The sequence below is a fragment of the Lonchura striata genome, chromosome 36, assembly GCF_050655825.1.
Source record: "Lonchura striata isolate lonStrDom1 chromosome 36, ASM5065582v1, whole genome shotgun sequence".
Taxonomy (NCBI): domain Eukaryota; kingdom Metazoa; phylum Chordata; class Aves; order Passeriformes; family Estrildidae; genus Lonchura; species Lonchura striata.
The window spans coordinates 10,153,055-10,169,677 of record NC_140738.1 but is presented as its reverse complement, the minus strand read 5'-3'; the positions used below and the strand labels follow the sequence as shown (position 1 = coordinate 10,169,677).

General features: G+C 47.8%; 1 protein-coding gene across 1 annotated transcript; it reads left to right on the top strand.

Annotated features, from left to right (window-relative positions):
* The first annotated feature begins 3,378 nt into the window (after nt 1-3,378).
* On the top strand, nt 3,379-15,217 carry LOC144248439 (uncharacterized). The gene is made up of 2 exons (XM_085565541.1): nt 3,379-3,438; nt 12,838-15,217. Exon 2 carries the CDS (start codon nt 12,849-12,851, stop codon nt 14,157-14,159), a length of 1,311 nt encoding a protein of 436 aa, XP_085421667.1. The 5' UTR covers nt 3,379-3,438; nt 12,838-12,848; the 3' UTR covers nt 14,160-15,217.
* The last annotated feature ends 1,406 nt before the right edge of the window (nt 15,218-16,623 follow it).

Here is a 16,623-nt window from a genome sequence, read left to right as displayed (position 1 = left end):
GAAATAATTTGTAAACAAGTAAAGTCCTTATATGAACTGTCCATGAGGCAGGTGATCATTTGTAATGTTGTCTGTGGTTTCCAGTGTCCATATTTTAGGCAGCTGTATTGTACTGTTGTAGGATTTATTGTAAAACATGAGAACAGACTCAGAGGGGAGGAAGGTGTACCCTCAATCCAACCTCTGTCCCCTTTTTTCTTTGTATAATAAATAATAATAGGAACAGCACATGGATTTTGAATACTATTAACTTATGCAAAGTTTCATCCACGTTTACTGATAATATTTTTCTTTACTAGCCAGGTTCAGGACAAAGAACTTGATTGGGAGATGTTTTGATAAGGGCAAGGAACTCGGTTGGGAGACATTTTCTATATTTATATTTTATCTAGTGCAAACCATATACTTTTTTCCCTTTGTTAGAAGTTAGAAATTTTTTATTGACTTTAATAGCTGACTTTTAAAATGATAATAAGTGGCAGAATTCAGTGAAAAAACTTTACAACTGCAATTTGTTTATGAAAAATCCAAGCTCTTTGTGTACCTCAGTGGATATTCTTTGAATCATACCAGTTTATCTTGAAGCAATGCAGAAATAATTACTAGAATATTAAGAAAAGGCATGTTAATACACATACTAGGACTTCTTTAAGACAATGATTTACTAAAATATGAATCTCGATCTAATATCGATATCCAACTGAGACAGACAAAAACTCCCTAAGATTTTAAAGTTCAAAAGTGTATGTTTATTGAGACAGCTGGGCAGTAGGTGGGATAATTCCCTAATGCACACTGCAAAAATCACAGGTATTACAAAGCTTTTTTATTTAAAGAAGTCCTGAATACACAAAATATGAATGCATATTCATATCCCTGTCACTTCCTCTGCTCCGCTTCATATGATAATTGGCAAAAAGGCAATTAAGCATGTGTGGTTCTGTTCCCTGAAATGAGTCAGGGGTCCATTTTGGGGAGGGATCTCCAAAATGAAGAAGTAAAATAAGTCTTCCTCGTTCTGACCTTCCTGCCTTTCCCATGCATACGTGACAAATGAATCCTTGCCGTTTCCCTGTGCTTAATGGATTCCTAAAGTATGGGAAGTCCGCAACTTTTTTTATCATCTTCAGTTTTGGCCCTGGCCCACACTAGGAAGGAGTCAGATAAACCCAGTGGGCATTTCCCTTCCCAAGGGGCTCCTGGGGAGACAAAGGAGACAAGAAGGATTCCCCATCTCATGACATTCCCTTTTTTCCTTCAGTAGCCCTATTGCAGTCACTGCATACAAGAGTTTAGTTGATCCCTTTGATGCCAGGGAGCACCCAGAACTTGAACCTCGCTGGATCCAGCCCTGTCTGCCTATCACCGAGCAGAGGGAAAAGATAAAGAACCTGGGTGGGGGTTGAGCCAAAATGGCATTTTGCCACTTCTGATCTTCTCCCAGCTTTTGCAGCAGGGCAACAACCCCATCGCTGCAAACCACTCCCTTTTGCAAGGCACACGTGGACCTCGCTGGTAGCTCAGGGCTCCTGAAGGGGCTGCTGCAGTTGGCAACTGGAGCTGTTGTTGAACTTTTCACATTGCTTACCCCCCCATCCAAATGCCATCAACTGTCTGAGGAAGGACACGAAAATATTACCCTGGAGGGGCCAAAAACTTGGAAAAGGATGAAAGAAATGTTCTGATGATTACAATGACAAAAAAAACACAATTTCTTTTTGACAGCAAATGAGTACCCACAGCCCTCCAGCCCTCCCAGACTGGCAGCCGAGTGGGGCCGTTTCCATGGCATGAGGAGCTGGCAGCCTGCAGAGAGAAACCAGAGAGCCACGGCCAGTCACAGAAGGCTCCTGTGCCCCTGTCCCACCACGGCCTGTGCCTGGGCCAGGCTGCTGTGTGCTCAGAGCCCAAACCCCCCAACCCATTCTCTGTTTTTAGAGAAGGGCAGAGTGGTAAGCCACATTCCATCTCCTCTGCTGAAGCACAGCCCAGCAGCCTCCTCAGCAGCTGGAAGGGCGGGATGCCCGTGTGCCTGGTTTCCTGGCTCCCCGGCAGACCAGGGGTTAAACGTTGGGTGTCTCCTGGATTGTCCCCGGAAAGGGCCCATCTCTGCACCCAGCTACCTTTGTTCATTTAGAAATTAGGTCTTTCTTTCTCTGCCATCTGTGGTTTCTCCAGCCCTGGCTGCAGCCACTGGTCATATAAAACTTTAAGAATCTTTTTCTACAAGCACAACTGACTTGATGTATATTTTTCATAAGTACAAATTGTTCCATAACGTATATTACAATGGGGCTGCGGAGATTCCCCTGCAGGTCCATGGGGATGCAGAGATCCCCTGCAGGTCCATGGGGATGCAGAGATCCCCCTGCAGGTCCATGGGGATGCAGAGATCCCCTGCAGGTCCATGGGGATGCAGAGATCCCCCTGCAGGTCCATGGGGATGCAGAGATCCCCCTGCAGGTCCATGGGGATGCAGAGATCCCCTGCAGCCCCTGGAGGAGCCGGGCTGGAGCTCGGCGATGCCTGAGAGGAGGCTGTGAGCCCGCGGGCAGAGGGGCCCCGCTGGAGCAGCCTGTCCTGGCAGGACTGAGCCCGTGGCACAGTGACCCACGCTGCAGCACTCGGAGGGGGCTGTGCCCAGGGGATGGACTCCGCTCCGAGAAGTTCCTGGAGAAGTCTCGGCCGGGAGAGAGCGCAGGGTGCAGCAGGGAACGACTCCTGTCCCTGAGCAGAGGGAGAAGCCCCGGGGGATGAGCTGAGCATGGCCCCATTCCCTGTCTCCTGCCCTGCCGGGGGAGGAGGTGCAGCTGGGAGCAGGGAGCCGTGGGGAAAGCTGCATTTAAGGCTCTGCACCGACTTCTCCTGCTCCTGCTCCGAGTCTTTGGAGTTTTCTGCCAGAAATCTCTCCCCTGCCCCACCCACCCACAGGGCTTGGGGCAGGTTTCCCTTTTCGGGGGAAATCAAAGCGAAGCACTGATGCGGTAACGAGGGGCAGGAGAAGTGAGGCTCCTGGGCTTCCCGCAGAGGCGGAGGCACGGGAGGCGCAGGGCCGGGAAAGCCGTGGCGGGAGGCGCGGAGAAGTTTGTTTGTGCGGGCAGCTCAATCCCGGCTCGGCCCGGGCCCGTGCCGGGGCTGTTCCTCATCTCCGGCTTTCCCCTCACGCAGCCCGGGGGCGCCGAGAGCGCGGGGCGAGGCGGGGCCGTGCGCAGAGCCCGCCCCGAGCTCGCTGCCATTGGCCGCCGGTGCCGTCAGTCGCGGTCGCGGCGCGCTGATTGGTGGGAGCGGGGCGCGGCGCGGCCCCGGCGGCGGGCTGAGGGCGGCCGTGGCCGCGCAGCGCCGCCATTGGCCGAGCGGCTGTGCGGGCCCGGCAGCGGCGGCAGCGGCCGGAGCGCGGTGAGGCGGCGGCGGCGGAGCTCGGAGGCGGCCCCGGCGCAGGTGGGAGCCGCGCTGGGCTCTGCGGGGGCTCGGGGCCGGCTGCGGGCGGAGGGGGCGGCAGGGGGCTCCGGCGGCTCGCCGGTGCCGTGTCCGGCCCGTGCCGGCCCCGGGCTGAGGGCGCTGCGGGAGCGGCTGCCCGCGGTCTCCTTCCCGCCGGGGCCGGGCAGGAGCCGCTGCCGGAGCAGCGCTGGCTCGGCCCGGCTGCTGTGGGTAGGACAGAGGGGCTGCCCCGCGGCCGGGAGCGGGCGGGGAAATTCCCGTCGCCGGAGGTTCGTGTGCCCGGCGGAGAGCGAGGAGTCCTGTCAAAGTGACTTTATTGCCGAGCAGGGGCAGAGGCCGTGGGGCATTTGCCGTGCGCTCTCTGCCGTGGCTGTAGTCCGCAGCCTCCTTTTTATCCTCATTTTCCCGGACGCATCTCCCTCTGCCTTTGCCCACCGGCTGAGTTCCTTGGAAGGTTCCGACTTCCTGATGTGCCTGGAGCCTGTCCTCGTTAATGTGCACCCTCCTTTTGTATAACAGCCGATATTCATGGCTCTGTTAAGTCTTTGTTCTTCTCCTCGAAGTTCGGGAATGTAGCGGGACTTTGAGCAGCTCTCTGGGTCAATTTGTAACACTTATTGGAACTGATGGTTTCTCCCGTTACTTCCTTATCTAGAAGTGCCTGGCCCTATCTCCAGGCAGATTCACTCCTTGACTCTGTTTTGTCCTTCCCGGGTCCTCTTTGGTTTTGGGATTATTCTCGGTGCCCTCATTCCCTGTCCTTTTGTCGCCGTTTGTGGATCAGGAGGCCTGGCTGCCACCTGCATGCCCTGGCTCAGCTGCTGGATGAGCTGCACTGCCAAGGTGTGGAGCATGGTAAAAAGATGAGAGTTGCTGCAGCACAGAAGAGGAGAAGCAGCATTCGTTTGACCCCTGGTTTGCTGGGGAGCCGGGGAACCGTATCCCATTTCCATCCTTTCCATATTTGGACCAATTCATAAAGTGCTCTCCTATTTGCTTTGCTAGCTTTTTAGCAGTTTTCTCTTGTCATCTCTTTGCCAACATCAGTTTGAGTCACTTAGTTTTCCACAAACTCCTGTTTTTTCTGCTCACAGATAATCTGATCCCATCCCCTGGTGAAATGTTGTGTTCCTCATTTCAGTGGATTGGTCGGCAGGAAGGTCAGGAGCTGGAGCTGTCTGGTTGGTTCTTATTCCGAGGACAGCTTGTAATCTAATGATGCCATTGAAATGCTAAATGGGTTCTCTGTCTCTTGATATGAATTTGTGAGAAACACCAGTCACTTAGTTTTTAAAATGTTAGAAGTTTAATACTAGTAAAATGGTTAGAAAAGTAGGAATACAATTAGACTAATAAAAATTTAGAGTTAGGACAATTGCAAGACAATAAAAACAAAGACTTATAGATGTCTGGATGCTGTCTTGGGCACTTAAGCCACAACAAGCATACCTTGTGAATAAAGGAATCACCCCTAAAAAAATACACTGTTGCATATTCATATATCCTTCATGGTTATGCATACACTCTATTTAAAACAAGAAACTCTGTCTGTTGTATGTCAGCTGGTTTTTTTTCATCCCCACGGTATCCTCCAGTCTGAGCATGGCCTGAAGAAATTAACTTCTTCTAGTAAGAAATCCATAAATTGCTCTTTGGAGAATTTAGGTGTTCCTTGAGCGAATTTAGGTGTTCTCATTCCTTAACTGCCCCCCCAATGCATATTTTCTCTTTTAACTACTAAAGCTTCATTTTATCTACAAAGCTACGTTTACCATACTATTAAAATGTTAATACAGCACAAGTTATCAATATAACTTAATACATATAGTAACTATCTGCACAGAGCCATATAACATGCATTTTTCACAAAATCATTTTGGTTCCCAGGGGCTGGTCCATGGTGTTGTAGGATTTGTTCTGGTGGCCGTTCATCTTTTCCCCATGTTTGGGCGCTCCCTCAAGCTGGGGCTGCATCAATTGACCATTTTTTTTCTTAGTCCTTCATCATATACTTGAATTCCAACTGATTTCCCTGAACTTGTTCTAGCAAAACCCCCAGTGCTCTGATACAACCTGTACAGCACAGACAGTGACAGCAGATGTTGGAGTGGGCAGAGGGATGATCCCCCCCTTATTTTAGTGAAGTTTTCACAACATTCTCCATTTGCTGTTTCCCTTTGCAGCTTCAGCCATTTCTGTTGCAGTCAGAGATCCTCAGCATGGGCTCTGCCTTCAGCTGTGCAGATTCCATCCGTGCAAGCAGGCAGAGCTTGGGGTGAGGGGCAGAGGGAATCAGCCAATTCCTGCCCCAGGCAAGAAGAGCCAGGTACATTGTCCCCAGTTTGCCCCAGCAGTGTTAAATTTGCATTTCTGAAGCTCCTCCTGGGTGCCTGGAATGCAGCTTCTCTTCCACAGCAGCCTTCAGCAGCCTCAGTTGTGCCCCCTCCCCACAATCTGCTGCTTTTTTTTTTTTTCCTTCAAATCATCTATTTATTGTTCATGAGTTAAAGGGTCACCTTTAAATCTCATCTAGTTTTGAAAATTTTGAAAAACTCTAATCACTTGGTTTTTAAAATTTTAAAAGTTTAATAATAATAAAATGGTTATAAAAATAATAATACAATTAGAGTTAGGACAATTACAAGACAAAAAAAGCAAAGAATTACGGACGTCCAGATGCTCTCGGACCCTAAGTCAAGAAAAGCTTGACTTGTGAACAAAGGAATCACCCTTAAACCAAGACACTTGTTGCATATTCATACATTCTTCATGGTTATGCATACATTCTGTTCTAAACAAGAAACTCTGTTGTATGTCAACTGTTCCCTTTAATCCCCTGGCATCTTCAAGTCTGAGCAAGGCCTGAAGAAATTAGCTTCTCCTGATAAGAAGCCATAAATTCCTCTCCTTTGGAAGATTTAGGTGTTCTTCGAAGGGAGCAAGCATCTCATTCCTAAGAAGAAAACTCCCCCCACATACATAATCTCTATTTTAACATTATGTTGTAACCTAAAACTACACTTAACACAATACGTAAGGGAATTAATACAGCATAACTTTCTAACATTACACATATAATATTCATTGTACCATTTGCAAAAAGCCAATCATAAATATGCATTTTTCACAATCCCACCTCTTACTGCTCAAGCCAAATGATTTATAAAGAATATTTCCTGTCCTCTTGCATTCTTTGGACTCTGTTGGTAATCAAATAAAACATGGGATTAAACAAAGAAGAAATATCAAAACACTTGTAACACATAAAAGGAAGAATCCTAATTTCTTCCACCATCCCATTCTCAATACATTACCCCACCTGCTAGTTTTTAACGTTATTTTCCCATTTTTGGACTGATACCTGGGTCATAATTTTTTTCTGATATCCTTTGTTTTTTCTAGGATGACATCCTCATTGCCATCTATTTTCAACAATCTGTACACCCCATTCTTTAGCCAATAAATAGCGTAAAGCCAACCTATTTTAATGCATTGCAGGTGATGTTTGGCTTTGCAGACTCCATATTAATTCCAATGCCGGAGCAGCTTTGTTTATTATCTTCTCTATAACTGCTTGGAGTCATTTAATATGACTGAGGATATAATTTGGGGTTAACACAGAGCTAGACTGCTGTGCTTGTTTTACCTTTTTTTTTACTAACTGTCTCTTTACCAAATCTTGGACTATATTTCTAAGATCAAATGTAAAACAAATCCATCTCTCTCCTTTTGGACATTCCATGCCCCAAGTATTACTACTTTTTCCTAAGTTCTTTGTAATGTGATAATTTTCCCCCTTTTTCCTGCAGGTACTTAATTTGGATGGGTTATAACAGTGGCTGTTGACATGGGTGTGTGTGACAAAAAGGAACTTTGGTTTCTTTCCATGTGATACTTTCTGTAGCATTTGCGACACGATCTTGCTGCTATCTCAGAAGGGAAAAGACAACAAATGAGAGACAGAAACAGGAATGACAGAGGTCTGGCTTGGCTTATACCCCCACCTCCCCTGCCTGTGGGGCTGCTGCCCACAGCAGGTACGTGTGATCTTCTCGCTGCTGAGTACAGTGCTCAATCCAGGCTTGCCCTCTGTTTCCCTTGTCACTCCTTTTTTACTCATTTCCAGGCAAATTGTTTTTGACACCTTTTCACTGTGGTTTTCCACCATTCCTCAGGTATCTCTCAGTCCACAGGCATTGATAATCCCCATCTACAAAAGCAATTTATTACTTCAGTTTTTGAGGTCTTTCTGTATAGGGGATTGATTCAGTACTCAATACTTCTTGCCACGAGAACATAGATTTTGTGAGCTACAATGCCAATTATTCTCATAATTTAAACATTCACTTATAACCCAGCTGCCATGTCCAATATGGGGATGAATCAAATAAAGTATACAGCATAGCATTAATGGCAATTTCCCTTCTTGCCTGTACAAGTCACAGGCTAAGGCCAGACTATCAGAACTCTTTGACTCAAACACTCCCGATCCTCCTGTTTGAAGTGGCAGTGTTCCTCTGCCAAGGAGGTGTCGGAGGCGTCTCAGGGCTTATTCAGGCAGGGCTTAGAACCAGTGATGCAAGCTTTGCCTTATTTCTCAGTTAGGTGTTATTCTTTGTACCTGCCTTGGGTCATTTGGGTCTTCCCAAACCATTACCACCCAGTCCTGGTTGAAAGTCAATTTGGTATCACCTGGTTTAGATGTGATAGTCCATTCCTCACGTTTCTTCACCAATTCTTTTATTTTGCTGGCATGAATTCACCCTCTTTTCCATGGTTGGGATTGCTGCTTTAGTAGTACCTGGAAAGGACTTCTTAATAACACAGTGTTAAAAGAAAAACAATACTGCATTAACTTTCACCATTAGTTTTCTTCAAAACTTTCTGGGTTTAACTAAAAACTTTTTCTATAGCTGCTTCTTCTTCTTGTATCCAGCTGTGCTAATTGCTGCAGAGGCCAATTCTTCTTCTTGTGAGCTATAATTAGTTAAATAAAAAAAGACTAGCCCAAATTTAACACAAGATGTATCACATCTCTTGGTTTTTTGCTTTTTAGGCAACATCCAACTGTTTTAGTCTTACAGCCCCATTCTTCAAAACAAAAGCCTCCTTTCCTTAACAACAAAAATCAGAAGGAAAAAAAAGAAGTCTTGTTTAAAAAAATAAAGCACATTGTGAGAGTTAGCTATCTCTGCTTTGATCTTATCTCTATTGGTGGTCCAGCTCTCCCTCTTTTTCACAGCTTTGCCTTTGACTGTACTTCCTCACTCCCCTCCCCTTGTTGTCACTCTGTCTAGCAGGAATGGGGGAGAACTTACAGATAGCTACAGTATGGGGACTTTGGGGCGTATTTCGCTCTCCCTCTTTCTCTTTCTCTCTCTTTCCCTTTCTCTCTCTTTTTCTCTCTTTTTCTCTTTTTCTCTCCTTTTTTTCTCTTTTTCTCTTTTTCTCTTTTTCTCTCTTTTTCTCTCTTTTTCTCTCTTCTCTTTTTCTCTCTTTTTCTCTCTTCTCTCTTTTTCTCTCTTTTTCTTTCTTCTTCTCTCTTTTTCTCTCTTCTCTCTTTTTCTCTCTTTTTCTCTTTTTCTCTCTTCTCTCTTTTTCTCTTCTTCTCTCTTCTCCCTTTCTCTCTCTTTCACTCTCTTTTTCTCTCTTCACATTTCAACATCCACATTCCAATATCAGTCCACTTTCTAACATTAGTCCTACATCCTGGAGAGGTGAGTCTGCCAATCACCTCTCCCTCCTTTTTCAACTTCCTTACAAATTTAATTACTGTTGTTATGTGTGTTCTGCAGGCTTGTAATTCACGGCACCCTCCACCAAGGGCTACCAGCTACCCACAGCTGACAGTGCTAAAACTAAAGACTTATTTTGCTGTCACAATTTTCCATTCACAAGCTTGAAAGGGTTGTAGGAACAAGGTAAACAAAAACTTACTTCTGAAGTGATCTTGCCTGCAGTAAAAAATTTAAGGCAATGCTTGTTAGTGCAATATAATTTGCAAAGAAGCCAAGGTTTGATTTGGGAAGGGCATCTGAGGACACAGAGCATGAGTTTTACCAATCTATAATTTGAAGAGAGAATAGACAAAATGTGGATACAGTGGGGGAGACAGCAAGTAAGGAATTTATCTCTGCAATACTCTCTTTTTGACTGCCAGGAGACACTCTCTGAAGAGGTTCTTACAGTACAAACAATAACTGGATGGGAAGAGGCACTCTTGAATTTAAGCTTTGGTGTCAAAGTAGGAAACTGCCCCTGAGCACTGCAGTGCTGGAGCACCCTGCCTGCAAACTCACCAGAGGCAAGCCACTGCTGCCACGCTGCAGGGCTGCCTGCAGCACAGAGGGAACCATGGCCCAGCCCTCCCTGCAGGCCTGGGTAATCCACACAAGGAATCACAGTTGCTTCATAGCTCTCTAACTCATTCAAGAAATAGGAAACTGTAGTAAACAGAGATCTCCCTCACCATCTTTTTCATATGTGTGTGTCACACACCCACTGTGATGCTGGAAGTAACAAATTGTTTACATTAGAAGATACTGAAACTTTTTCATCTAGCTTTGTAGTTTCCCTTTTCTATATGTAGCCACCTCCCATTGTGGGAAAAAATGAGCCCTATTTTTTTACAAGTGTTTTGTATGCACAATTTTATTTGCTCTTCTAGATACACTGCAAGTAGTTAGCACTTCCAGAAAAAACAGCAAACAAACAAAACAAAAAAACGAAGAAAGCAAAACACATTTGGGTACATGAAAAAGGATTGGTTGGAAGGAAAAATTTTCTCATTGACCTACCAAGCAGCTGGTGTTACCTTTAGTCTAACTTTACACACTGAGAACACTTGATTGAACAGCCTGCATTGACTCAAATTAATAGCAGGTTTTGCTATGTCACAGCTGTAAACTAGTTTTTCAATCCTAGAGTACAGTAAGTTATGTATTTCAAGATAAAAATCACAATGCAGATTGGAAGAAATTTAGTACTGCATGAGGTGTGCACACAATTAATTTACCTCCAAAAGTCAGTTTATGACTTTCCTCTACTAGGATTGCAGTAGCTGCTATAGCTTGAATACACACTGTCCAGCCTTGATTTTCTGGATCCCACATCTTTGATAAATAAGCCACAGGTCTCTTTACTCCTCCCCACTCTTGAAACAAAACCCTATGAGCTACCCCTTTTTTTTCACTTACATACAAATTAAAGGGTTTGCTAGTGAAGGTAAGCTTAAAGTTGATACTGGGGCTAGTTTTAACTTCTTTTTTCTTAATTTTTCATTATCCTTTTTGATCCATTTTATATCATCTCCCTCTGTCAATTTTTTTTATTCAAAAATTTTACTGCCTGTGTATATCCTTCAATCCACAATCTATAATATCCCAATAATCTGAGTATCTTTCTGATTTCCCCCTTTGAAGAGGGAGGGGGAAGGGATAGAATCCCTGTGTTTCAGTCTGGGTTGAGCTTCCAACTACCCTTTCTAAGCAAGTGTCCAAGATATTTTACCTCTGATTCTACAATTTGCAGCTTCCCTTTTGATACCCTTAATCCTTTTTCCCCAAGAAAATTCAAAAGCTTTATAGTAGCCTCTCTAACTTCAGCTTCAGCTTCCCCAGAAAGTAAAAGATTACCCACATATTGGATAATTTGTATTTCAGGGGGAGTGGGGAAAGTTTGTAATATTGTTTCTAAAGCTTGTCCAAATAAGTCTGGGGATTCTGTAAGCCCCTGTGGTAGTTTTGTCCATCTTAATTGCTGTTTTCTCCAGTTAGTGGGTCCTTCCATTCAAAAGCAAAGATACCTTGCTCTCCTGGGCTAATGGGCAAGCCCAAAAGGCATCTTTAAGGTCCACTACACTAAACCACTGATGCTGGGGAGGGACTTTACTGAAAAGAGTATAAGGATTTGGTACCACTGGATAGCGGTCTGAGTTCCTTTGTTAACCTCCCTTACGTCTTGTACCAGTCTATAGCTCCCATCAGGCTTCTTTACTGGGAGTATTGGGGTATTATGGGGAGACATACAAGGTTCTAATGTCCCATCCTTTATTAGTCCTTCTATTACTGGCTTTAAACATTCCTGTCCTTCTAAAGATACAGGATACTGCCGTACATGTATGGGACAATTTTTTTTTCCTCAGTTGTAATCTTTATGGGGTCAATATTTAATCTTCCCCTATTTCCCTCCCCAGCCCAAACTTCCTTGTTAATTCTTCTTCCATCCTCCTGGCCTAGTTTTAAAAGTCTAGCTGTCATCTTCCCATCTTCTGGAACAACCCCTATTCCTAATTTCACCTGTAAATCTTGTCCCAATAAATTGCTACCTGCCCCTGGGACCAAGAAAACATCCCTCATCCAAAATTTAGTTTCTCCCTCTATTACCACATTTTTAATAACGGGTACTGTGAAACTCTCTCCTTTTCCTCCTGTTACTATTACGGTATCTTTGCTTACACTATAACCTTTTGGAATATTTAACAGAAAGGTTCATTCTGCCCCTGTGTCTACCACAAATTCCAATTCTTCTTCTTGGGGACCCACTCTTGAAATTATCTCAGCATTCCCCACCTGGACCCACCTGCGCCCCCCCTCGGCCCCATGGCCCCGCGAGGGGAATTTGGGGAGGTGGGAGTGGGGCAGCGCCAAGGCCGGGCCCCCCGCGCTGTCCTGGCGGGAGCGGCTGCAGTGGGGACCGAGTGCGGGCGGGAGCGGCCGAGAGCCCAGCGCTGCCCCAGCCCGACCTGCCCCAGCTCCATCCCTGCCCCTGCGCTGGGATGCTGTGGGGCTGGGGGGAAGAGGGAGCCGGCAGTGGGTGCTGGGCCTGGGGGCAGGAGGAGAAGGGAAGGAGAAGCAGGCTTGAGGAACAGAATGGTCAAACGATGCAGGTGGCAGGAGAGGGTGGGATTGTGCAGGAGAAGGAGGAATAGCAAGAGGAAGAGGAGTGTGAGGAAGAGTAGAGACACAGGAGGAGGAGGAGGAGCAGAAAGAGGAAGCAGCAGAAGGTTCCACCCCTCCCTGTGTCTGCAGCCTCCCCCCAGCCCAGGAGTGCTGCTCTCTCCACATGCAGCAGGTGACTGTGGAGGGGAATCCACGATTTTCACGGGGTGAATCTTGGTGTTTCTGAGCTTTATTGGGCTAAATGTTGGTGCTTTGGTTTTATGTGGGAACTGAATCTTTATCTTTTGGAGGACGTTTTTGCTGACTTGTGATGTTCAGGGAGTTTTTGATTTGTGTCTTGAAGTTTGTGGGACTTTTGGGCTGAATCTTGGTGTTTTGGAGGTTCTTACAGACACAAGATTCCCAATGACTTCCAGGGATGGACTTGGGCAAGGCGGAACCTCCAGTCCAAGCAGCTCTTCTCTTGTTTTTCCCTCTAACCAGGATTTGTCATTTCCAGGGTGTGGCTGGATGGAGGAGGAGGAAAAGCCCCGGAGATGCTGCAGGAGGAGGAGCTGCAAACCCAGCCCAGGGAGCTGCGGGGAGGAAAGAGCCCCCCTGAGCCAGGAAGGCGGGCGGAGATCCAGACAGAGCTCGGAACTCCTGGAGAAGCCTCATGGCAGGGAGAAGCCCCACAAGTGCTTGGAATGTGGGAAGGGTTTCAGCTGGAGCTCCAACCTGATCGAGCACCAGAGGATCCACACTGGGGAGAGGCCCTATGAGTGTGGGGAGTGTGGGAAGAGGTTTCAGACCAGCTCCCATCTCCTCAGACACGAGCGGAGTCACACAGAGGAGAGGCCCTTCCTCTGCCCCGACTGCGGGAAGGGCTTCAAGGACAACTCCCACCTCATCAGGCACCGGCACATCCACACCGGAGAGAGGCCCTACGAGTGTGGGAAGTGTGGGAAGAGCTTCATACAGAGGTCTAGCCTGTTCGAACACCAGGTGATCCACACTGGGGAACGGCCCTATGAGTGCTTGGAATGTGGGAAGAGCTTTGGGTGGAGATCCCAACTGAAAGCACACCAGCGCATCCACACTGGGGAGAGGCCCTACGAGTGTCCCCAGTGTGGGAAGAGGTTTCAGACCAGCTCCAATCTCCTCCTTCATGAGCGGATTCACACAGAGGAGAGGCCCTTCCACTGCCCCGACTGCGGGAAGGGCTTCAAGCACAACTCCAGCCTCACCGTGCACCGGCGCATCCACACTGGAGAGAGGCCCTACGAGTGTGGGAAGAGCTTCAAAGAGAGGTCTGGCCTGATTGAGCACCAGGTGATCCACAGTAGGGAACAGTCCTATGAGTGCTTGGAATGTGGGAAGAGCTTTGGGTGGAGCTCACACCTGATCCGACACCAGCGTATCCACACTGGGGAGAGGCCCTACGAGTGTCCCCAGTGTGGGAAAAGGTTTCAGACCAGCACCCATCTCCTCCTACATGAGCGGATTCACACAGAGGAGAGGCCCTTCCGCTGCCCTGACTGCGGGAAGGGCTTCAACCGCAACTCCAATCTCACTGTGCACCGGCGCATCCACACTGGGGAGAGGCCCTACGAGTGTGGGAAATGTGGGAAGAGCTTCACAGGCAGGTCTGGCCTGATCCAGCACCATGTCATCCACACCGGGGAACGGCCCTATGAGTGCTTGGAATGTGGGAAGAGCTTTGGGTGGAGCTTTGCCCTGAGAACACACCAGCGTATCCACACTGGGGAGAGGCCCTACGAGTGTGGGAAGAGCTTCTCCATGAGCTCAAACTTGACCAAACACCAACGGAGGCACCACTAAGGGAAGCCCTGTGCGTGACCCGAGTGAGGGAAGAGCTTGGAGTGAGGGGAGAGCTTGGAGTGAGGGAAGAGCTTGGAGTGAGGGGAGAGCTTGGTGTGCTGCTGCAGCTCCATCCCCCATGGGAGGATCAGGGCTGGATGATCCCCAGTGACCCCCGTTGGGCAGAGCCCTGCTGATCCATGGTCCTGGTGATCCCTGTTGGGTGTGGGGAAGGTTTTGGCTTCTTCTCCTTGTGCTGCTGTGATTTGGGTGGGTTCCCATGGATGGGGGATGGGAGGTGAGTGGGGGGTCCTGGCGCACTGCGGGGGGCTCATGGCTGGGGGGGTCGGTGAAGGGGGGAAACAGTGAATGGAGGGGGTCCCAGTAAATTGGGGGGGCCCTGATGATAACAGGGGCTCCTGGGAGATAACGGCGAGGGATGGGGGAAGGACCAAACCCTAAGGGACTCCCCTGGTGCTGCTGAACCCTCCCGTGCCTCCCCAGCGCTTGGGGTCCCCCCCAGTCCCAGCACTGTTCCTGGGGGTCCCGCAGCTCTGGGGGGTCAAAGGGGAGGGGATGGAACCTCCGTCATGGGTGGGGGACACAAAGGGGAATCCAGGCCCAGTGCTTGGGGGGGTCGGTGCACGAGGGGGGCCTGGTCCCTGTCCCTGTGAGGAACTGCATTGACTTGTTTCTTCATCAAAAGTATGAAATTAGGATAAAAGGGGGGGAAGTCGGGACATGGAATTTGAAGGCTTGACTGGTAACCACAAACAAAGATTGTGAAAGATTTTGCAGGACTGGCTGGAACTGATAACAGCAGTGGAAACCCATTGTTGCTGAAAACTGATAACCGCAGTAGACGGAGACACACCACCCCCACTTGTGAAACCCATTGTGCTGGAACTGATAACCACAGTGGAACGAGACCCATCACCCCCACTTATGCAGGATAAAAAAGGACTGAGGAGAAGGAAAGGGTGTCAGCTTTTGGCGGAGCCAGGCTCCCAGCTGAACCCAGCGCTGTTTTGCTTGCTATCGCTTGCTGTAATTAATAAAATTATTAATTGATCTTAAAAGGCTGAATCAAATTATTCGCCTCAACTTATAACAAATTTGGTGCCGTGACTCAGATCGGAACACCCAGAGAGGAGGCCTTGCTGAGGAGGCACCCCACTGCCTTTGCTTTAACAGTGGCCTTACGGGGACACTCCTCCCCAGACTCCGACCGACGAACCTAAAATCCGATAGCAAGCAAGGAACTGCCGGCTACCCCCTTAATCTTTGTGCACGAAGCCCCAGGTGAAGACACTGGATGGTGTAAGTATTTTCCGAAGGACCTGGTGTCCGGAGGAGGCCTGTTCTGGGAGAACGGGACCGCCTGGTCGGGGGTGGGGATCCTGGAGTGTGACGAGTGTGATGTATGAGAGGGGAGCCGGCAGCTCGGACTCCCCAAGCAAGTGCGGACCTCATAGTAGTGCGGTTCCCATATCTGGCGACGGACTGGGCCACGAATTGAGGGAAGCAAGTGTGTGTGTTAGAAGGCACTCCAGAAGATGGGTCAGAGGAAAAGCAAGCCTGCTGAACCCATGGGTGGGGGAATCCCTGTAAAACTTCCCCATATTTCAGAGGATAGTCCATTAGGCTTAATGATTAAATATTGGAATGCCTTTCCTTCTAGGAAGGGAAAAGATAAAGTAAAAATGGCTCATTACTGCATGGAAGTTTGGGGGGAAAAACAAATAAGAGGGAATCAGTTATATTGGCCAGTATTTGGGTCTTCTGAGGATTGGATCTGTCAGGCCTTAAATGTCTACGTTAATTCAAAAGAACCCTTTAATCTAGAAGAAAGTGAATATGCAGCCCTCTGGATAAGAGGAGAGACAAGGGCAAAATTATTTGCTCTCAATACCGAGAGGAAGAAAAAGAGGTCAAAAGAAATTGAATTACCTCCAGGCATTCCCCCTCCATACATATCGCCACCACCCCCACCTCTTCCATTGCCACCTCCACTGCCACAACTTTTATACCCCCCCACCTGGAACCTTCGCTAATCGACCACCCGGGTCCCTCGGCACCCACCCAAGAATTATCGGAGGATGAGGGACCAGCAGGTGAAAGGTTGGAGGAAAATATCCCTGAGGGTTCTCGGCGAGTAACTCGAAGCCAGACCCGACAAAAGGGAAAACAAGAATTGGGAATATTTCCCCTTAGAGAGCATGGAATGGGAATAGTGCCTAACCCGAATGCTGCGCAACCAGGACAGCCTGCTCAGATTCTGGGAATAGGGTACATATCCATCCCATTAAACTCAGGGGATGTTAGGGAATCTAAAAAGGAAATGGGACATTTGTTAGAAGATCCTTTAGGGGTGGCAGAGCAGTTGGATCAATTTTTGAGACCTAATATTTATACTTGGGAGGAGATGCAATCCATGTTAGGGATTTTGTTTTCTGCAGAAGAAAGAAGAATGATTAGAGAAATG